Genomic DNA, 23,181 nt, shown 5'->3' on the forward strand with positions numbered 1-23,181 from the left:
ATATATACAAAGAAAATTGTCTACAGTTATTACTTTGTAAAGCTTTCAAATATGCAGATGGCCTTTTTATGCAAAAACTGTCAAAGGACTGCTTGTTGTGGCTTTTATTAAAGGTATAATACATTTATTGTCAAAAATATATAATACTATTAATTAAATAAAACTTTTTCCTCATCTGAATTAATTTATCAACTAAAAATGGCATTTCTTTTTTTAATCAAATTTTTATTAACGTTTTAGCATTGTTTATATATGCAGAATGACGCAGACAGTCAGCTTAACAATAGTCCATTTATATCGAAAATGATAATAATAATACATCAAATAAATAAATATATATAATATTAATATTAACACAAATAATAATAAAAAGTAATACTGAAGAGTGAATGACAGAAATGTGCAAAGCCTAAACATTGCATTTTCTATGTAAAAGATATTCAGTTAAAGTAACATTTTTAATTATTTTGTTTTTACTATTTTATAATTAATGGGAGTTCTGTATGGGTTATGTATGGGTGAATATATGGTTCTTATTATTATTTAATTTTCTTCCATGATCCACATTTGCAATCATTTATTTTTACAGAATAATTTAATAAAAATGTATAGAATTCCAACATAATACAAAACTGAACATAGTTCCCAATAGGACTAGGATCAAATATATCATTTTAAAGAATCTCTCTCTCTCGCTCGCTCGCTCTATAATAATTTTAACTTTTTAAATTTTTATTTATCGTACTGTCAAGCAGCATGACATTTCAAATATCCAGAAGGATTGATTCTCAAATAAGATTCCGTTGAATAAAATCATTTTTACAGAATTTTTTTCTTCTTTCCTACACACGAGGGCGCAGTTGATCCACATATATGGCTACAAAATATCAGCGCAAGCTCGTAACAGAGTTTGTGTTTCCTGCTTCCTAAAATCCACTAAAGTTAGTTTAAGCTTCATTATTTAAGTCAAATAATGAGATCAATCGGAATAGAGTTTAGTTTGAAACTATATTTAATGTGTGAATGGTCAGTCAGTGGTTTAGTTTGTTTAACTACACGCTTACAGTCGAGTGCATGAGGTGAAATATTGTTGTCTCTATTAACTATAATGTTTTCAACTAAATTTGCTTTTCGTTGAGCTCTGATACACACACATACGAGATTATTGTAAACAGGCAGTGCTTGGGACTGTGTGTGTGCGCGTGCTGACGTGTGTTTCAGTATAACCCGCCCTCTCCTTGTCTGTAAAAAAGTTTTATCACAACCTTTCTTTATTAAACCGCACTGGTAATATCAGCTGGAAAATGGCTTTAAACGTAAGAAAATATGTGCTGGAAAATACAAGCACAAATGGGAAACAGGTGTTGGTCACGTATGCCTTATGAATAAGTGAACATCAGAGACGATGAAGAGGACAGGTGAGTCATTTTTATGTTTTTTAAAGAAGACACAATAATCTAGCACAACCTACAACCTTTCAGTATCTGTAACTAATATAAACTGGTGTTTATTTCAATTGTGATTTTAATGAAATCGTGGCAATTTGTGTTAATGATATCACAAAAATCTACCTTATTTTGTTATCTGTTGTCATTGTCTTTTGAAGCTCAGTGTGATGCCTGTGTGATATGCAAATAAGTCTTTTAATCATAACAGACATATTGGATTAGTTTTGGTTTAGTGATGTGTTTTGTTCAATTTGGGGACTTTCAGTGCAATTTTTATTTACATTTAAATATTGAAACTGAAAATGGCAGACTAGTGCTCTTTGAAGTCTTTAATGAAGAGAAAACTTTTTTTTCGCTTGTTTTTTGTATTTATTTAAAAATGTGTTTTTCTGGGGTTCATATTCATCCCAAACAGCAACAACATTACTTTCAGCAAAGATAAAATACAACAACTACAAATGAAAAGTACTTTTATGAAAAGCATTTATCATGGTTAAATCTTTAATAATATCTATATACTTCCCACAGTAAAGGGAAGTTGACACAATGTTGTAATTTTTACATTATTTGAATATAAATGTTCCTATGGTCAGCTTCCTATTTTTCTTCTTATCTCTCGATGTGCTTTTTGTCTCCTAGCAAGCGATCAGAAACCACCTCTGGCCCCAAAGCCGAGTGTGAAGCCAGCAGCGGTGCAAACAGATCTTGCTTCAAGATTGTTCGTTTATCAGCGTTCCTCACCGGCTGTCGAGAATAAAGTGAAACCTGCTGTGGCACCCAAGCCGCGCCTCTTCAAAATTCCCCCTCTTGCTATTAACTCCGAATCCAAGCTTGAGCCCCAAGCTCACTTTCAACAAAACCCCGACCGGAACGTTGGACTTCTGAATTTCAGGAATGGAGCGCACGCGGAGAACAACAAGCTGGAGTGGGATTACGTCATTCCTATTTATGTTTGCAATCATGAGAATTGTGCGGATTGCGTAGCGCCAAAGGACGGAAACCAAAAAGTTCTTCAACGCGAAAGATCGTCTGATACATATAAGCAAGGAATGAATGAAAGTTTGTCCAAGTGCATCTCTGGAAAGGTCTCATCCAATAAACCTCAGGAAATAAACCAGATTCAGAACGCAAATCCTTTAAAGACCAATCAGAGCATTATTCTCCATGAAAAAAGTGGCTCTGAGGCGCAAACGCCCTTGATACATCAGAAAAACATTATTTCTAGTATTATTTCATCTGTTGATAGTATGCCAGAACACAACGAATGTCAGCAAATCTCAAGTAATGTTGTACACCACAGTCAATTTCCAGACAAAATCCATGCCGTCTCCAAGCCTCCAAGGAAAAACTCGCCTGTAGCTATGCAGCGTAAAGTTAAGAACGAAAACCCCAACGTTGTCCTTCAGGAGTCAACGGGACTTACCAGAACTGAGCTTACTGTCCTACCTGTCGATGTTAACAATTCAGATCTGTTTACAGGACATTCTAGGGCCATCAACGGTACCCAAAACGACATCCAGGTGGCCCCTGTACCCACCCCACGAAAGAAGATCCCTCGGATACATCAAAATAAAAACCAGGACACGTGCCAAAGCGTAGATGCACGGGAGACTGAAATAAAATCACAAAATCTGGATTCATGTGTCGATGCTTCTGCGAACTCAACATACGATCAATATCCCGTATGGAGGAGGGTAGTCCTAAAACCCAGACCTGAAAACTCTAGACAAGGTGGAACTACGGAAGTTTCAGTAGATGTACTTCTTAAAAAGACTAAGATGTTTAGATCTCCTTTGTGTGAAATCAAAAATGAAGATTGCGTTGACATAACAGATCCAGAGGAAAAACCCCAACTTGCTTCTGAAGAAAACAGCGAGTTGGCCAAACAGAGTCAACCGAACAGGAAGGCCGTCTTGAATCTCAAACCCAAATCCAAGTCTTTATCCTCGGTTGACATGCGTAGACCTGACGGTCTGAAGAAACCCTCCTTGCTACGGATCATGGACCTTGACATTAGTGTTAAAAAAGTGCCCAGGTTAGTCCAAAATGGGCACCTTGATACTGGAGTTAAGAACGAACAGTCGGTGGACACTGAGTGTTGTTTGGAAGAAACTCAAAATCAGCCCTGCACTGAAGGACTGACATCACAACACATTGACCGACTGAATATGAAAGGAGTAGGAAATTTGAAAAACATTGGAATTGAGCAAAGTGTTGACGGAGACGACCTTGAGATTGATGCTGAACATGTTTATGATCATGTATATGAAGATATCGTAGAATATGAAAACCTGCCTCCTCTCTGCACTTCAAACGTAGAGGTTGCCAATAATTTTCAAAACCAGCCGTTCATTTATGAGGACAACGGGCTTTATGAATATATAGACGTGTACACCGAAAACCCCACAAACGCTAAAGAGCACCAGGAGATTCATCAAAGGTACTTCAACTTTATAGTTTAAGTCAAGAAAGTAAACAAGTGTTTAAGGTAGACTTAAAATTTGGTAATAGATTTGGATTTGAGCGTTTTACAAGTATAATTTTGGTGATAGGTCATTATTTATTCCCCCTCATGTCATTCAAAACTTGTATATGCTCTTCAGTGGAACACAAAAGAAGATATTTTGAGAAATGTCTCAGTGGTTTTGTGTTCATACAATGGAAGTCAATGGGGGTCAATGTTGTTTGGTTACCGACATTCTTCGAAATGTATTTCTTGTGTTCTGCAGAAGAAAGTCATACAGGTTTAGAATGACATGAGGGTGAATAAAAATAAAATCATTTTCATTTTTAAGTGAAAAATCCCTTATTTTGAAAACGAAACATTTTGGACACTTTCTACTTGACAAACGTTATGGGACCTCTAAACAATACCTAAACGTTATATTTTGTTCTCAAATGCGATGAAATGATTAGTAAATATAACTTAAATAAGCAAATAAAAAGTAACTTAAATAAGCAAATAGTGTTTTAAGCTGAGACTGTACTGATTTTACTGAAATATGTTGTATGGCTGTTGTTTTATTCACTTTGTTGGTGTAACCGCACTTGTTATAAACGTCCAGGTTTATTATTAGAAGCGCAGAGAAAACACTGGATCAGAGGCTAAGTCAAAAATATATTTTACTTCACGACACACCCGTTTGACAAAGAATTGAAAGCATTCTGAACGTCTGGATCATTGGAGTTATTGAGTTTGGAATATGGTGTCAAACGCTCACGACACCCTTTCATTTTGCATGAGATGCCTATGTGTCATTTCAGAAATATGCTTGAAGAAATACAGGGCGACACACATTCAGATGAAGATGAAAGCAGCTCGGAGGAAGATGAAGAGAACACCAACAATACAGAGAGACGGGTATTGTGTTTATATTTAATATTGTTCAGTAGTGGGCAAAAAGGGATGGCCAGAGGAAATATTTGGACAATATTTGCTTCTGATATCCACGTTTTTAGAGATGAGTGCCAATGTTGCATTATTTGTGAGATTTTTATGCGAGATGATGCTTAACCTTAGCTAAAATGCTAACTCGCTTACGGGTTCTGCATACAAAAATATTGTTATCCATGCAAAACTCTTTAAAATATTAAAATATACAAAGAAATGTGTAGAAACAAATAAGCGCACAATAAATATAGCATATATTGACTAAAAATATACATTTTATTAGTATTGTCTTTACTTTTTGTAACCATTCTACTGGACCTTGACATAGTATGCTTTGTACATGTGTATTTCTTTTGCCAAGCCTCCTTAAAATTTTCACAAGCTCAGCTTTAGTTTACACTCTGAATAGGGGAGAGTGGGTACAGTTGCAACAAGGCTTATTCCTCCACTCAGGAGTCAAGAATGAGCTAGAGGGATGATGCTCATATTGCACATGCTCAGTTAGCCCCTCTCTCCTTCTGGAAAACATTATCCATGTGTGACCATTCCTTCTGGCACAAGCAAATTTCATGGTAAAAAGTATTTTTAATGATCAGAATTTTTCTCGTACTGTCTAAACAGTTTGTGTGAAGCATTATACATTCATATAATTAAAATCAGTGTTTTCGTAGCTTATAAAAGGCATAGCTAAAAGGTGTAGCTTATCTTCCAAAAGGCATGTTGTTGCAACTGTCCCCTATCGCAACATTTATGTAAAAACCTGTCATATTAGCATAATACAATTGTAATTTTATGGATTAAAGGAGATTCGCTTCAAAATTTGCCCCATTCACTTTCCATTGTCATTTTTATTTCTACTATATGGAAAGTCAGTGGGGGCAAATTTTGAAGTGAACTACCCCTTTAAAGAACTCTATCAATAGCCAGGTATTCCTCCTTTAAAATTTTAAAAGAGTCCCTACATTAAAACATAGTAAACAATATAATTATTATTAGGGGTCAAGCCCCTTTTGTATTTGTTAGTTTTCTTATTATTATTCTTCCACCATGGAAGTCTATGGCAGCCCATAGAACTGTACGCAGGGAAGTTATGAAATTTTGCACACAAATAGAGAACAGTCTCAACATTATCCAAAACAAATTTGGAGTCTCTAACTCAAACCCTCTAGCGCCACCACCAGTCCAAAGTTTCACACACATTTTCACTCATAACTTTTATACCCTAAAGCGTAGAAACTAATTTTTTCCCCTCTGAATCCTATTACGTCCACCCTATGATGTAATTTTCCGTCATGAAAATTTTCCCGCCATTTTGAATTGTTCAAAAAACATACTTTATCGAACCTAGAGCTTTTGACCGAATTGTACGAAATTTGGTATATAGCATCTAGAGACAGTGCTGACAAAAAGCTATCAAAGGATTTTCGATTGGTCCATGTGTTCTTTAACTTGGTTTTCAAAATGTGATAATTTGACTAGTCCAAAGTATTTCCTCGGTCTGCCATTGTGGGCGTCGTAAAATGCAGTATTTTAGAAACGCAATGGCAAATCGCTGTGAAACTTGGTATGGTTCATCGAGGCCATGTTCTGAGAGGACCTGTAAAGTTAAAGGCCAGCGCGCCCTAGTGGTCAAGAGATATAACGAAATGTATTTAAATGTTAAATGCTTGTAACATATGAGGAAATTGACATAAAGTTATTCGATTCACATTAGTATATTTGTTGGCTCAAGCCGAATTCATTGATATCAAAGTTGTCATATTCAACCATCCTCCTACAAAAGCTGTCTGGTTTGCACTGAATTTTGTATATAGCTTCTAGAGACACCCCTAAATAAAAGTTAATAAAAGCTTTTTGATTGATCAAATGGTTCTCATATAGCCTACAGCCTCACACTTTTGTGTGTTGATATGAAACTTGGTATGCATCATCACTGGCATTTATTGTTCCCCTCACACAAATTTGGTGACCGCACCACCTAGTGGTCAAATGTTAAAAGCAATTATATTAAGCTCTTTATGCTTTTTAACATAAAGAGCAGATGCGCCCAGTCTTTTCTCTTGCAAATTCCGCCATGTAAGTAGAGAATCTGCCATGGCGCGAACGCAACTGGCTCTTAAAGGGAATGGGAGATGAGACTCTGATAGGTTTACTGCACGTTTTGCCCAAAACACACCCATGACTCGTTTTAGACCATGCGCCTGCCGCGCTGACCATTTTTCCAGTCCTTAAACTAGCAAAAGTGGATTGAAACACGCCTTAAGTGCACTTGAGCCTTGCGCTTTAGAACATGCGCTTAGATCGTTCATAAAGTGCCCTCTGTCTGTTCACATTAGAAAAAAATCAAAATTACGTTATAGAATGTTTTTAATTACATTTTAATGAATGTTGCAACTGTCCCCTGTTATGGAGTCAGTTAAAACATTTTACTTTGTTTGTTCAAGTATAAATTAGATTTTTTTTTTTTTTTTTTTTTTTTAGATTTTTTGTGATTTTTTTAAATTGTGCGTATACTATCATACATATGCATGTTACAGCAATGTGGGGTAGTCGACAGAAGTGGGTTTAACATATTACAATTTTTGCTTTCCACTAAAAACCGAAAGTGTTGCAACCATCCCCACTCACCCCTGCAATAATGCAGCATGAATACAAAGTTATTAAAACAACTTTTGATTTGAATAGATTTGAATAAAATACAAAGGCTTACCACTTGGACACCACTTTTAACCATGACTGTGTATCCTATGAAATCTTTTTCAAAATTGTTACACCTTCAATGTTTTGTTAAAAACAAAGAAATATATGTTAATGTTTAAATCTCTTTAGATTGAGTCTGAGAAGACCAAGGCTGCGCACATTGTCAATGAAATATTGTCTTCAGAGAAAATGTAAGTAACAGTTCACACAAAATATTCTCATCAGTCATTCCAAACATGTATGCTTTCTTCTTTCTGTAAAACACAAAAGGAGAGTTTTGAAGAATCTTTGATCAAATTTTATAAAATTAGTCTGTATGACTTGTGCATTATAAAATAAATTATTATGTCAATGATGCCATATTTGGGGTTGTAAAGGTAGCAGCATATGGGTTTGGTTTGATTGATGAATTACAACAGCAGTAAATAATGACAGAATTTGTTGGTTTTGACTATTTCTGTAATATGTATTCTCTGTGTTTGGTCTGTATATTTGTTTGCAGATTTGTGAATGTCCTGAAGCTGCTGCATATTGTAAGTGTTCCGCATATTTTGTTTAACTGATTTACCTTCAGTCACTTTAAGTAGATGTTACATAATGTCCTACATAAAGCCCGGCTTAAGTGCCTGTTTACTGAAATATGAGTAAATCACAGTCACACGGGCTCTTTCTAAATCTGCTCCTTATGCTTCACTTGCTTCACATGCAGCACAAAAATAATTTACTGCCATTCATAATTTCTTTCTGACGCTCTTCATTCTTTCTGACGCTTCTCTTCAAGTGTAAAAATGGAATCACCGCAGGTGACAAAGCGATTTGTTTAGCTACATTTTCTTTAAAGCTACAATCCGTAACTTTTTATAATTTTCCAGTTAAGTATGAAAAATCTGTGGTTATAACTATGTTACCCCAATTCATAACTCTAAGCTTATAGCAGTTGAATACAATTTCACGAGAAATGTCAGTTTGACGCCAATTGTAATGATAAGTACGTAAAGCAATCTGCAATGTTATGTTTCAAACGCAGATGGCGATGTTGAAGCAAAAGTTAAGAATTGCAGCTATAAATAAAGTTTAGTAGCAATGTAGTAAGATATCACAAGCTACGAGGAAAGAGTATAATGTAGTAGTCTAGTTTAAGAGTTCATATAGCTGAACAGAGTCTGACAAACTTTTTAGACCAGGTTCAAGATGACAAAGTTTCAAAGTGACAAGAAATCAGAATAAAACCTCTTTAAAATATGTAATACAGCTTTGTGTAAGGACAAGACTGAAATTTGCGTTATTGTGCGTCAGCGATGTTGAAATCAACTACATGTCTCACACGTTTTAGGGAAGATTTTCAGTCTGTTTCTTGCACAGCACTACTGTATAGCTTTAGAAGACTTGCAGACCACGTTTATGGTGGTTTGTCATAATTTTGGAGCTTGACAGGCATAGCTTGCATTCGCTTTTTTATTATATTAAAAATGTGACATTGGAATTCATCGGAATGTAAAAAGTCAAGCAGGGTGAATAAATGATGACAGAATTTCCTCTTTAAGATCTTGTAATATCTGCAACAATTATGGCTTCATGGTTTTGTGTTGCTTGCTCATAGTTTTCTTAACCTGTACTTCGCAGGACTTTCGTGAAGCAGTCATGAAAGCATCCTGTCAGGCGGGTAAAGTCGTGATTGACGAGCGAGTTGTGAAGCAAATCTTGTGTTCTTTGCCGCAGCTTTACGAGCTTAATCGTGACTTGTTGAAAGAGCTGGAAGAACGAGTCGCTCACTGGTAAAGCAACTACAACCTCCATACCTTCATATTCACATGTAACAATGGAAAGTCAGTCTCGCAGAACTTTGAATTTGTAGGTCAGTCTTGATTTGATGAACAAAATCGTGCTTAACACGTACAATGGCCCCAAATGTATGTAGACAATTAGGCCACACATAACAATATTGAAATGTCATTTTTAGTTTAGAAACTTTCTTCTAGAAACATAGGGATGAAATCTGACCAATCACCTTTAATTTTTTTAGAAATCACGATTATGTTTTCTTGTCCAAACAGGGACGAGCATCGTGCCGTAGCGGACATCTTTGTGAAAAAAGGACCTTATCTCAAAATGTACTCTACTTATATCCGCGAGTTCGACAAGAATGTGGCAATTCTGGAAGAGCACTGCCGGAAGAATGCAGCGTTTGCCAAAGTCGTCCGGGAATTCGAGGTAGCCTTATAAAACCACTCCGACCTGTTTTTTCGGTTTTGTTTCTAATAGTAGCCTAGTTTCTCTACTTTGTGTGGATGATCACCATTGTACAGATATGAATAGTTTCTCTGCTAGTTTTCTTTTTGCATTCTTTAAGTGCTGACAAAAATTCCCCTCGGGCATCTTTTTGACTTTCTGATACAGAGCGACCCGCGCTGTGCGAATCTGGCAGTGAAGCATTACATGCTAAAACCCATTCAGAGAATACCACAGTATCAGCTTCTTTTGACCGGTGAGCGTTTTTACACTTGAATTACATTTTTATATTTCTAAAGAGTGTGGGTAGTGCTGTGGATGGATGCCAGGGCATTTCAACTAAATTGGTGATGGGATGTTCTGTGTCCCTCCTTTAATTGAAATCTGTCAGATTGGGTCTTAGTCATTTTATTGTCAGCAGGATTCAACTTTTCCAAAAGAAAATTGACATAATAACACAAATCTCCCCAATGGTCCAAATTTTTTAATTTTTAAAATCATTTATGTCCACAAAAGCAAGTGCCTAGAGATGTGTTTGCATTTATGCATTTGCACATTAGCACAGGTACCATATAAACAGACATACGAAACGAGAGACGAAATCTGATTTGTGGTCCGCATGTTGAGTTACAGACAGTGTAAGCTTTATGGTACAACTATGTGAAAAATGTATGAAATAATGTCGGTGCATCGATTATCGTTTAAACTAAGGATTATTTTGGTTTACTGTTTTTGTGGTTATGTTAAAATGTTTATCAAACATGCAAATTGTTGTCTTTTCAAATACTTGTTTTCTCTCCAGCTTATCTAAACAATATTGATGAAAGTTCTCCAGACTACAAAGATGCTGAAGGTAAAAGGAATAATTCCACATGAACTGTATTATATTTGTGTAAATATATACAACAGATACTTAATCTAAATTGTTTATATAAAAAATATCTTTTCATCTTAACAGCTGCTTTGGTGATAGTAAAAGAGGTGGCTAATCATGCAAATGAAATCGTAAGACAAAAGGTAATAAGGAATCAACAACTAAATTGTTCATTCTGCACTATTAATGTCTTCTATGGATTGAAATGCGAAATGTTATTTTTGAACAGGATAACTTCCAGAAGCTCTATGAGGTTCAGTGTCGTCTCATTGGACAACATGTGATTATCCAGCCTGGAAGAGTACGTTCATAATAATTCACACGAAATGTCACGTAATCTTAAAGATTCAAGATTCACTTCATTTTACAATTCACGGATGTGTCATAATGTCAACGGAAACTCACAAATCAGACATTCTACAAGCATGTTTAGGTTTATATGCAAGTTCAGTGATTTCCCACAGTAAGTACCCTGAAGTAATCCTGATGTATTTGTGTTTAGATTTTGTTCAAAGAAGGAATCCTGATGAAGTCCTCTAGGAAAGTGATGCAGCCTCGAATGTTCTTTTTAGTAAGTGATAATCAATCCACTTCTCATAAGTTTTCATTTAAAACAACGTAAACCGACATGTTTAATTATGAGGGGCCGTACAAGCCAAAATTCATTCTAGCTCTCTCACACACTCACATTCTCCTTTCGCACACATACATTTTTCCTCTCACACACTCACATTCTCCTTTTGCACACATACATTTTTCCTCTCACACACTCACATTCTCCTTTCGCACGCATACATTTTTCCTTTCACACACTCACATTCTCCTCTCACACACTCACATTCTCCTTTCGCGAACATACATATCTATTCTCACACATTTTAACGCTCACATTCATACATTTTTTCTCTTGTGCTCACATATTTTAACGCGCACATTCTAACGGTTTTCTCTTATATTCATATATTTTTACGCACACATTTATACATTTTGCTCTTATGTAAACGTATTCAAAGTATACATTTAGTTTTAAAAATTATAAATGTATGTTAGAAGAAAATATATGTATGTCTGAAAAAAATATGTGTATGTAAGAGAAGAATGTATGTATGTGTGAGAGAGTATAGTGAAAACGGAAGGTGTATGATGGAAACGGAAGGCAGGTCACGCAGACGGCGCTTCCGTGTATCAAAGACGCCGTAAAAATGTGGCGTGTTCTATAATATTAAAATCAGCCCCGCCTTTTCTACACAGTCCAGCCCCTCCAATGAACAGAAAGACCTGTGTTGTAGAATTTCAATCTGAATAACGTTTCCTGTTTTTGACTTTATTGCGAATCATGTTTAGACTTTATTTATGTGATATTTTTCCATTGAGCACGTTTTTCCTCCTTTTCGTTTATCATAGGTACACAAACGGCATCTTTTTGAGAGTGTGTACGTTCATGATTCTGTGTACGTTCACGTTTGTAAGATGTCAGCCTCGGTAGCACAGTGGACCGCGTGCGCAGCAGCATCACAGTCTTGCTTTTAACAACAGGAGTTCGACTCCGCGGTCCGACCATATTCTTCGTTCCTTTTGAATTGTATTATTGGGTCATGTTTTTAAATGTCGGAACACTACCCTCTTGCTGACAACTGATTAAATGACAAGAAACGCTTATTAACAAGCCAACCGGTGTAAGGCGTTAATGCATGTAACAGCTGCGGGCTAAATAAATGCCTTTACGATCTGATGTGTGATGGGAAAAAGAGGCAAAGGGGAGGTTCGAACTCACTTACGCTTAAACAAAATCACTTACATAATGCTGTTATGCATAAGTCCCAAACTAAAACTGAGATAAGTGAATACGGCCTCGCCCGCCTCGTCAAAATTACCATCCCAAAATACAAAACGTTTTTAACAAACGTGGTCGCTTAGCAACCTCTATAAAAAGAAGGCAGTATTTGGTGTAGGCTATTAAAGCAGCGCGCCTCGGAGGAGAGCGTTTCTCCTCAGCCGGCCTCAACAGACTGAGAAAGAAACTTTCATTTCGATATGATTTATTTTACTCGACAAAGCATGTGTTTTTTCTATAAAGAAACTCAGCTCGAGGTGGATGGAGCGTATTATAACCTAAATATCCAGTGCTTTTGTGTTGCATATACCGTATACGCTCTGCACAGTTAGCCGACTGTGTGTGAACAATGTTTTTATTTCATTTCGAGTTTCGATGTAATTGAGAATCCGTAAATGTGCATTAAACAGCCTAATCAATTGGCTTTTATTTTCGTTTGACAATTAAGATGGCTGTACGTATATGCTATAGGCTAGTCTTTTATCATGAAGGGGAAAACGTTTCGTTCTAATTGCACCTTTGCTGCTTGTTGTTCTGTATTTACCAATAAATAAGTTATAAAAACAGGCCTATATTTTCCTTTAAAATGCCGTTTTTGTCATCTAAAAAAAATCTATATAATAATAACAACGTAACAACAGTTTTTTTTTTGTCAGCATTTCCCTTATTGTTTCTGTATGTGAACAGTCTCCATAATTTTTAGATTTTTGATCGTCAAACGCTTATAGCGTTTTATACTGAATGCATCCAGCATGTACAGTCTATATGTAAATAGAAAAACAAACACGTTCGTATGGGAAATAATTTTTAATCAATAAAAACATACTCACAACAGCCACTGTACAGTTAGCAGACTTAGCCCGCAGCTGTTACATGCATTAAGGCCTTACACCGGTTGGCTTGTTAATAAGCGTTTCTTGTCATTTAATCAGTTGTCAGCAGCAAGGTAGTGTTCCGACATTTAAAAACATGACCCAATAATACAATTCAAAAGGAAAGAAGAATATGGTCAGACCGCGGAGTCGAACTCCTGTAGTTAAAAGCAAGACTGTGATGCTGCCGCGCACGCGGTCCACTGCGCTACCAAGGCTGACAGCTTACAAAAACGTGAACGTACACAGAATCATGAACGTACACACTCTCAAAAAGATGCCGTTTGTGTACCTATGATAAACGAAAAGGAGGAAAAACATGCTCAATGGAAAAATATCACATAAATAAAGTCTAAACATGATTCGCAATAAAGTCAAAAACAGGAAACGTTATTCAGATACTTTCTGTTAATTGGAGGGGCTGGACTGTGTAGAAAAGGCGGGGCTGATTTTAATATTATAGAACGCGCTCGCATTTTACGGCGTCTTTGATACACAGAAGCGCCGTCTGCGTGACCTGCCTTCCGTTTCCATCATACACCTTCCGTTTTCACTATACTCTCTCACACATACATACATTCTTCTCTTACATACATATATTTTTTTCAGACATACATATATTTTCTTCTTACATACATTTATAATTTTTAAAACTAAATGTATACTTTGAATACGTTTACATAAGAGCAAAATGTATAAATGTGTGAGTAAAAATATATGAATATAAGAGAAAAACGTTAGAATGTGCGCGTTAAAATATGTGAGCACAAGAGGAAAAATGTATGAATGTGAGCGTTAAAATGTGTGAGTGTGAGAGTATTAGTATGTGCGCGAAAGGAAAATGTGAGTGTGTGAGAGGAAAAATGTGTGAATGTGAGAATAGATATGTATGTGCATGAAAGGAAAATGTGAGTGTGTGAGAGGAAAAATGTATAAATGTGAGCGTTAAAATGTGTGAATGTGAGAATAGATATGTATGTGCGCGTGAGAGGAAAAATGTATGTGTGCGCGAAAGGAGAATGTAAGTGTGTGAGAGGAAAAATGTATGTGTGCGAAAAGAGAATGTGAGTGTGTGAGAGAGCTAGAATGAATTTTGGCTTATACGGCCCCTCATATTTAATACTTTGTCCTACATTATTACGTTTTCATGTAAACTCCTTCATCTTTGAGAGCTGCAATCTCCTCTATGATTTTTATAAAGCTTTGTTTCATTAAAACTTTAAAATCATAAGTACATTCCTCTAAAATGCTACATTTTTATTTATCAACAGTTTAATGACAGTCTTCTGTATAGCACGCCATTACCATCAGGAAATTTCAGAGTGAACAACGTGCTCTCATTGGCAGGGATGAAGGTAAAAGGTTATATTGCTTAAAGACTGAAATTGCTTTTTTAACAACCAACAGGCTTTAATTTCATCACAGCGATGAATTGCTATTTGTCAGTTGGTTTCAAGTTTAGAAAGATCTAACGATTTTTTATCGTGATTATTCTTGAGTACATCCACAATCTACTTTTAAAGCGAATCATAGCGATTGTGATCTCTTCTGAAGTACAAAACAAAAGGACTGCGCTTCACGCAGACCAAAAGTAAAACTGAAGCAGAGAACGGCGCAGTATATAGGAGACTAATACACACTTTAGATTCGTGTATGACTGTCGTCATAAAAAATGTTCATGTTTAGGAATTGTAACATGCCTGGATCAAATGTTTTATTTGTGATGGCATAGTAAAGTTATTTCAGCATTCAAAATGAAATTTACTGATATTTGACATTATATTTTAATTCCACGCTTATTTCTACTTCATTTGACTGTCATCGTCAAATCTAGTAGCTCTGTTTCAGTTATATTATATTTTCTGATGCTATCAAAATCTGTTAAAGTGTAAATAAAACAATTGGCAAAATTTCATATTAAGCAAATTTTTGTAGGCCTGTTTGAGTTCGAAGTACTTAAAAGTCAATGTTTTATAGTATATTATATTATATAATAGTCTAGAATTTCAGGATAAAGTATAAATAAGTTCAACTTGACAACTGATTCTTTAATGCAATATATATTGTTTGGGCAAATAGAAAAGTTTATAGAGCGCGGACGTGTGTGCACGCCTGACCCCCAGTTAACTTCCGGTCTGTGTTTGGCTAGTGTCTAAAAATGTTTTTTAATTTATGTTTGTATTAATTTGTATTGTTATTTTACTGTATAATAATTGTATTAAATAAACGATTTTTTGAATGGGTCATGTAGTTCGGTCGCATTTAAACAAACCGTATGGTACATTGACATCTAGCGGTTGAGCTTGGTATCGCAGTCTAAATTCATCATAAATAATCTACAGGCTCTCTATTGTTTCTGAGTGTGTACCGGAAGTTCAGTTGGGGGGTCACAAAAGTGCTTATGCGCAGTAACGTTTGTATATGTTGTTAAGATGAAACCGTCTATAGGCAGGATTGTTTTGAAGATCATGAAAAAGGGAAGAGGGCCCGCCCCTAAGTGCAAGATGAGTCATTTTTTCATAGTTTTGATTTTTATGGGGTCTTTAACCAGCTGAATAGTTTTTTGAAGATTAATTATTTTCATAAAAATATATTTGATTTTTCTTATATTTGTTATCATCAGAATCACATGTACTGTTTGGTGAAATATTTGGTGTAATATTTTTTACATTATCTGTGTTTTCTTCAGGTCAGTAAACGTTATCAGGAGGGCTATCACGAGCTGAACATTGAGAGTACCGAACGATCTTTCATTCTGTCTGCCAGGTAAGAATTCATTCATTATTTAACATTATTAAGCATTTTCCAAATATTTTAATTTATTTAGCAGAAGATGTAAAGTATAAAGCCGACGCTGCTAAGATATAAAAGACTTGTATCATGGCTGCATCCAAACTCCTGATAAACTCACATATTAGTCAACAATGATGTATTTTATATTACTGTTCATTTTCAAGTGCCTTGGAACTGAATCTAAACATCTCGTAACAAAAATATAATACCCAAACTCTTTTTCCTCAAAGTTCTGCCACATGTCGAGATGAGTGGCTGCTGGCGATTTCAACAGCTATTGAAGATTACAACAAGACTTCAATTAGAAACCCTGAGACGGTAAAACAACTGATTCAAAGACCATTAATATAGTTTAAATCATAAAGGAGAAATTACGTTTCAGGAACTTGCTGTTTATGTAGAGAATAATTTTCAGTATGTAAAACAATATGTTAATGATCATTCTTAAACATTGCAAGCATTTAGCATTAATCTGATAGAATTGCTTTATGTGCCTATAGACATCATACGATCATACTTTTAAACGTATGAGTTTGTAATGTATCCGTTTACTCCGCAAAGCATTTTATTTAGGAAGCAAACTTTATTTTGTTGGTAAAATATTACATTCATTCCCGTAAAAAAGAACATTTCAAACAAGTTTGTCTGTGATTATAAACAGCATGCCACAGATGATCTTAAAGGTTGTCCTTAACAAATGATAATGTTTTAAGGTGTGACAACTTTTATCAAAACCAAAAAATTACTCGCCATCGTGCTATCCCAAATGTATTCAGCTGAACACGTTTTTTTATGATATAAATTTGTCATGTTATTGACGTATATAGGTCCCAAAATGACTAGTTGTCATATGATATTTCAATATGAGAAAATATTTAATATAATAAAATATTTAAATTCAGCACTTGCATGTAGTTGTTTTAATATAATTTGTGCACACAATATTGTATTATTTTATTCATTCTTTATTCTTTTATTATAATAAAAAACGTTGTGTTCCGTTTACAAAAGTCTGATACATCTGGGATGGCATGAGGGTGAATAAAATATTCAAGATTCTTTTTCTTTTTGGGTGAACGCTTTTTTAATGACACATTTTTAGCAGGTAACTCAAGATGTAACCGATAATGGCGCTCAGCTGGGAACCAAAGCCCCAATATGGATCCCAGACCAGAGGGCCACTATGTGTATGATCTGCACCTGTGAGTTCACGCTCACCTGGAGACGTCACCACTGCAGAGCCTGTGGAAAGGTGAGAACATCTTGTGGCATTTAGTCATTTACGCTTACTAAATTGACAGAAATTTTCGGCAATCCATTTTTTCAGTTATACAGTAGGGGGCGCTGCTATGTATCTACTGAAAGAGAGCAGCATCTACAGCATGTTTTGATCATCATTCTAAAAATGGCAAATGAAGATGGAATAAAATTGTTTGTTCATTTATTCACAGAACAAAATATTCTGAGGTTATTAAAGTTTTGTAAAAAAAATGTTCGAAAATGACAGCGCTGACTGGCAATTCTTTTTAAAGAGTACATAACATGAGATCATGAAAATGACATTTCATGCAGTGTGTAATGTTGCCGTGTTTGAAAGTAAGCAGTCTGCCAAGTTGTAAATCCGAAGGTGAATGAATAACAAATTGGCTTGGAAAAAAGGGAGTCGACTCTGAATCACGCAAACGAGTCGTCCCTAGTCCGATTCGCAAACCGCCGTAGATTTACATCACTACATAGTATGTAGTGACGTAAATCCGCGGCTCGTTTGCGTGATTCAGAGTCGACTCCCTTTTTTCCAAGCCAATTGGTTATTCATTTTGCTAGGACTGCCCGCGAAAACTTCACTCTTCTCCCCCCAACACTGTAGCTGTGAGCCTCATTCGCGGTGGACCAATCACAGCAGACTAGACCATCTGACCAATCACATCAGATTAGGCTAGCGGAAAGGAGGGGATTAGATAGATCGAATCATTTGAGAGTCAGTCAAGAAGTTAGGTAAGAATAACGGCCTATTATTACAAAATAATAGTGTTTTTAAACCTTCTATGTACATAAACTTTGTTTGTTGGACACTCCATAAACCAAAGTAGGACCTTAAAAATCCCTAGTTATGTACTCTTTAAACACTGGCAGGGAAAGAATTACACCTTGTATTACTCCATCCTTGTTAATGTGATCACAAATGCACGGTGCTAAAAACAGCTGTAAAGCATTCAAGAGTGTCTTGTGCATTGGTTGAATGCACAGAGAATGGCAAGACTTTGAATGAATACAGACTTTTGGTGCTTAACAGCCTCCTAGTCTCTATTAACTATCTTTGTAACAAATTGGTCAGTAAATAAGGCAGATTTCTATTTTGTCATGAAATATATATTTAATACCAGGTGTTAATCATAATTATTTTGCATAATAATTGTTTACCACATGGTTTGGGTGTGCTTTGTACACGTATCCATGATTTTCTCTTGCCGTCCAGGTTGTGTGTCAGGCTTGCTCAAATAACAAATATCCACTAAAATATCTGAAGAATCAGCTGGCACGAGTGTGTGGTCAGTGTTTTGATGTCCTGCAGGAGAGCTGTTCAGGTTCATAACTCACTCACACACACATACTGTATATACTCTCATTTGTGCCTATTTAGTACAAAGTAACACAAACCTATAGGATTAAAGCAGACAGACAGATCAATAACAGATATATGTGTGTTCTTCTTTCGCTGTCTGAAATCATATTGTGGGAAGAAGCCAGCGGTCCCCATGAGGGATTGTGATATACTAAATGATGCTTATTAAAAATTTAAATATGCACTAAGCTTTCTGTGAGTTAGGTTTGGGGAGTGGTTGGGTAGGGAACAAAAAGGTCAGTATAAAAGCAATATACGTCTAAGGCAAGTCCTCACAAAGATACTGAACAAACATGTGTTTCTTTAATAATAATAGGTGAACATGGAAACAGTAATACACCTCTGTCACCTACCGGCAAATCTTCTGTTGCTTCACATAAAAGAGCCAAGAAAATACCATCAGCACTCAAAGAGGTGACAATACAACAACTTTTATTCACGGGAAGAACATCTTGGCTTTAAGTCAAATGTTTTTTGCATATCTGACTCAAATTCATATGGGGTTTGAAATCTAAAGATTGTTTGAGTTTTCTGTCCTTTCTTTCTACTTGCAGTTGTGATATGAGAAAGTCTGTTGATGGTCTCTTGACACGTACACATGGTTACTATAGCAACTATTACATATCTAGTTTCATCACTTAAAGAAAAACAAAGTGGACAGTCAGGACAATGAGTTTGGGGTAGATGTTAGGATCAGGGTTATGTCTGTCCAAAAGTATTGATTAGTTCACAAACAAAAAATAAGCAGAATATACGATTCTGCTTATGAATACCGTATCTACTTTGCTTTAACTCTATGCTCTGTGGTTTCAAGGAGTAGTTCACTGAAATATAAAAATTCTCTCAGAATTTACTCACCTCATGCCGTCTGATATGTATGACTTTGTTTCTTCAGTTGAACACCAACAAATCATTTTATATTAAAATGCCGTCACGTTATCTTACTATACAGGAGTCAACATCGCGAAGCACCAAAATGCACAAACATCCATAATTAAAAGTACTGAGACGTAGCGATCATTATAAGTTAAAGTCTGAGTGAAATTAAAAATTACAACGCCTTTTTTTCCATGAAATATTGCAGCATTTATTGTATATAGTTTATCAATGTGGATCATTCTCTTTTTTTAAATCCTGTGCCCTCATAATTTTCAGTTAAAATCTGAAAATCCAACTAAGGCTGCGTTTAGATTTGTCATTAACATGCGATCTCTGTGATCCAAACAAGCTGATCGGATCTTCAGACAATCAGGACACAGCGCGTTTACACTTGTCAACATCAAGTGGCTTCCACATCTGGATATCTGATCCGATCTCTATAGTTTCCCATCCATTATTTGAAAAAGCCTCCAATTTTAAAACAGCCCCAGTGCGGGGAGATTTCACAGAACACCTATAACGGGAGGATGGGCATGTTACAGATTTGATACACTGGAAAATCTCCGCTGCAGCCATGTTGAAATCGAGGCGGCAGTGGGAAGTACACCGCGGTCAGATACAGGCAGGGGCGGACTGACCATCTGGCGTACCGAGCGTTTTCCCCCTAACGTATGGGGCCGTAACGGACGCGTTTGCCGCTAACATATGGGGCCGTAACGGAGGCGTTGGCCGCTTAGACAGATGTATTATAAATGCGAATGCGCGCAACATGAATGCAAAAGACATGGGGCCGATGCCAGGGCCGATTTTTCTTCCCAGTCCAGCCCTGGATACAAGCAACAATTGTTTGGACTACCAAGCTGGAGATATTAAAACAATGAATAATCTTATATGTGAAAGTATAAGCAGAGGATGTTTGTCAAATTACACAAGCTTTTGTACTTGACCACTTAAGCCGTACCACCATCATATATTCAAACTGCGGCGCGTTTCACTCGCGCACACACACACACAGACTCTTAACGGTGTCATCATTTGTTTATTCATGTCACAGACACATAAAATCATCACATAAGTAGGCCTAAGTTACTATGATCAAAAGTGACCACTTACATCGTTTCTTTGGTTTGAACATCCAGATACAGGTCGCATGTAAATGCAGCCTTAGATGACGTATGTTAGACGGCTTGGGTGGAGCATCCGTTAACTCCTCCCCTTTAACTGTCAGTCTGCTGACAGTTCCATTTCAAAATGCAACGTCTGTTTTTATACATCCAATCAAATCGCAGAGGAAGACGAAAGCCACGCCCACTACTTTTCTCTTTCAAAATTTCATTTCAATCGCAACTTCCGGTTCACAGGCACTTTAAATATAAATCATTTTCTCTCACAAACACATCATTTTGCAGCAGAAAAAAACGAAGACATATATATTTGGGATGGCGTGAGGGTGACAGAATTTTCATATTTCTGAGAACTATTCCTTTAATACAACATCCAGGCAATAAGATTGGAGCTTTTTATTAGTGCCTGACAGTTTTGTACACGGTATGAATCAGACATTTAAAACAGAGTGGGCGGGGCCATCTGAGGCTTGATCTGAGTGCATTACTCATTCTGTGTCAGTCACTGTAGTCTGCTTATTGTTTTTTTTTAGGTTTCGGCTAACACAGGCGCATCCTCGATGAGCGGCTACCTAGAGAAGACGAAAGGCAATAAGAAACAATGGAGAAGATTCTGGTTTGTCATCTTGAACAAGGTTTTGTACACATATGCTGCCAGTGAGGTAATAGTTTATAAATGCAGCAATTTAAAGAAGTCTTAACATTTTTGTTTACCAGAGAGATTCACTTTTAGGGCCCAAAACAGATCCTAATACTGTATATTTTTCAATGCATAAACCAAATTGAAATTGCTTGACGCTTCACACTGTTCAAAGTCACCTTCAAAGTGTTCTCAACCCACTTTACTTAATAATCTGGTTTATTCCTAAAAGATATCTGTAAGGAATTAGATAAAAATGGTCTGTGTTTGACAGGATTTTGTATGGGAGGGGTTAAAACGTTAGAATAACGTTCACCCGTGCACAGATTTGCATTAGGAATACATGAGATCAATTTAAATGTTAAGTTTAGCTTCAGGTCAGACTGAAACACTTTGGCACTTATGGCTGGAGTAGTTGTGGTATTAAGAAACATTCGGTTTGTCAGGTATCCCATTTTTTCCACATTACCTTAGTGTGACTGGGCGGGCCGAGTTTCTGAACACTGAAGGTGATTGACATGTAAATGCCACCAGTCACGTGTAAATGTTTTTCATGATTTCAGAATGAGTTGTTTTCTATAGGGTTTCAGTAGTATTTTATTAAGCAGGGAGCTTTGAGTTTCAAAGTATAATAATCTTTTGTTTTTAAATTGAGTTTTTATGATACAACTCTTGAATTATATGTCTGTCACATACCAAATTCAGAATGTTTTGTGAATGTTCACTGAATAATTTTATGAGGCGTTATGACGTTTGTCTTGTATAATATTTGTATGTTTGAGATTTTTTTGTTTTGAACAAATTGCAAATCTACACATACCGGAAAATTACCGGAAAATGTACTGGTAATTTTCTGTCAGTACTTTATCCGTTTATTTTATGGACATTTCCGTTAATGTTACAATGCAGTGCATTTTTTTAAATACAGGTAAATCAACTGTAAGACTTAATACACCCAATTCCTTGATATATAGTTGTTACTGATTTTTTTACAGTGTAGCAATTTACCCTGGCTTTTCCCCTCATTTTTCTCCAGGATGTAGCTGCTTTGGAAAGTCAGCCGCTTCTGGGATTCTCTCTCAAGCCAGAGAATTCAGAGTCTTCACTGCAATTTCAAGTTTACCACAAACAAACTCTTTGCTACATGTTCAGGGCGAATGACAGACAGACCTTTCAAAAGTACATTTCTGCATATTAAAATATATTGTAGAGAGATGATAAATACTCAAACTGTTGGTTAACCCAAAAATACCTATTCATCATTATCAAACATTCATGTGCAATAAACATAATTTCATATGCTTTTTGTCCTCATAGGTGGATTGAAGCTTTCCAGGAAGCCACTGTGCTGTAAATTTCCTGAAAAGTGACGTGTCCACAAGCATCAGACCGAAGCCCCCAAGCCCCTTATTAAAGTTATCTCATGACTGTCATGCTTTCATATGTCACACTGAATTTGTTGTTGCTTTTGCAATGATTGTTGGGGTTAAAATAATTTTACAAGTGTTTTTATAGTTATTTAATATTTTACTACTCTTAAACATATTGCTGATTTCTTTATAGCCACAGATTTAGTATTTAAAAATCAAATAATGCATTCGGTGTCGATTCTTCATTACACTAAATAAATGTATTTTCATAAAACAATTGTCAGCTTAGTATTTTACAGCTATATTGACAAATATATAACATTTTAATTTAATTGAAGTATATTCAAACAAACAATTCTTATTTATAAAAAAAACATGCATATGTGTGGATAAAAACACTTTTT

At 35.9% G+C, this 23,181-nt stretch overlaps 1 protein-coding gene across 3 annotated transcripts; it reads left to right on the plus strand.

Annotated features, from left to right (window-relative positions):
• Positions 1–1,255: 1,255 nt before the first annotated feature.
• LOC130551896 (FYVE, RhoGEF and PH domain-containing protein 6-like) lies at positions 1,256–23,150 on the plus strand. Of its 3 annotated transcripts, none has more exons than XM_057329909.1 (21): positions 1,256–1,418; positions 2,088–3,888; positions 4,713–4,809; positions 7,669–7,730; positions 8,042–8,072; positions 9,163–9,314; positions 9,594–9,750; positions 9,937–10,024; positions 10,571–10,621; positions 10,727–10,785; positions 10,872–10,943; positions 11,145–11,213; positions 14,620–14,703; positions 16,038–16,114; positions 16,372–16,459; positions 17,244–17,393; positions 18,618–18,726; positions 19,081–19,178; positions 21,301–21,429; positions 22,444–22,586; positions 22,725–23,150. In XM_057329909.1, exons 1-21 carry the CDS (start codon positions 1,406–1,408, stop codon positions 22,759–22,761), a joined length of 3,567 nt encoding a protein of 1,188 aa, XP_057185892.1. In that variant the 5' UTR covers positions 1,256–1,405; the 3' UTR covers positions 22,762–23,150. The 3 variants fall into 3 exon arrangements, with proteins under 3 accessions (XP_057185892.1, XP_057185894.1, XP_057185893.1); XM_057329911.1 differs by having other exon boundaries at positions 9,259–9,314; XM_057329910.1 differs by having other exon boundaries at positions 17,247–17,393; positions 22,725–23,147.
• The last annotated feature ends 31 nt before the right edge of the window (positions 23,151–23,181 follow it).

The sequence above is a fragment of the Triplophysa rosa genome, linkage group LG3 (assembly GCF_024868665.1).
Source record: "Triplophysa rosa linkage group LG3, Trosa_1v2, whole genome shotgun sequence".
Lineage (NCBI taxonomy): Eukaryota > Metazoa > Chordata > Actinopteri > Cypriniformes > Nemacheilidae > Triplophysa > Triplophysa rosa.

Bases quoted from the DNA above. Each gene is read 5' to 3' on its own strand.
- LOC130551896 (XM_057329909.1), top strand. The intron at 3,889-4,712 runs GTACTTCAACTT...GTGTCATTTCAG, and splicing joins CACCAGGAGATTCATCAAAG to AAATATGCTTGAAGAAATAC. The intron at 10,786-10,871 runs GTAATAAGGAAT...ATTTTTGAACAG, and splicing joins ATGAAATCGTAAGACAAAAG to GATAACTTCCAGAAGCTCTA.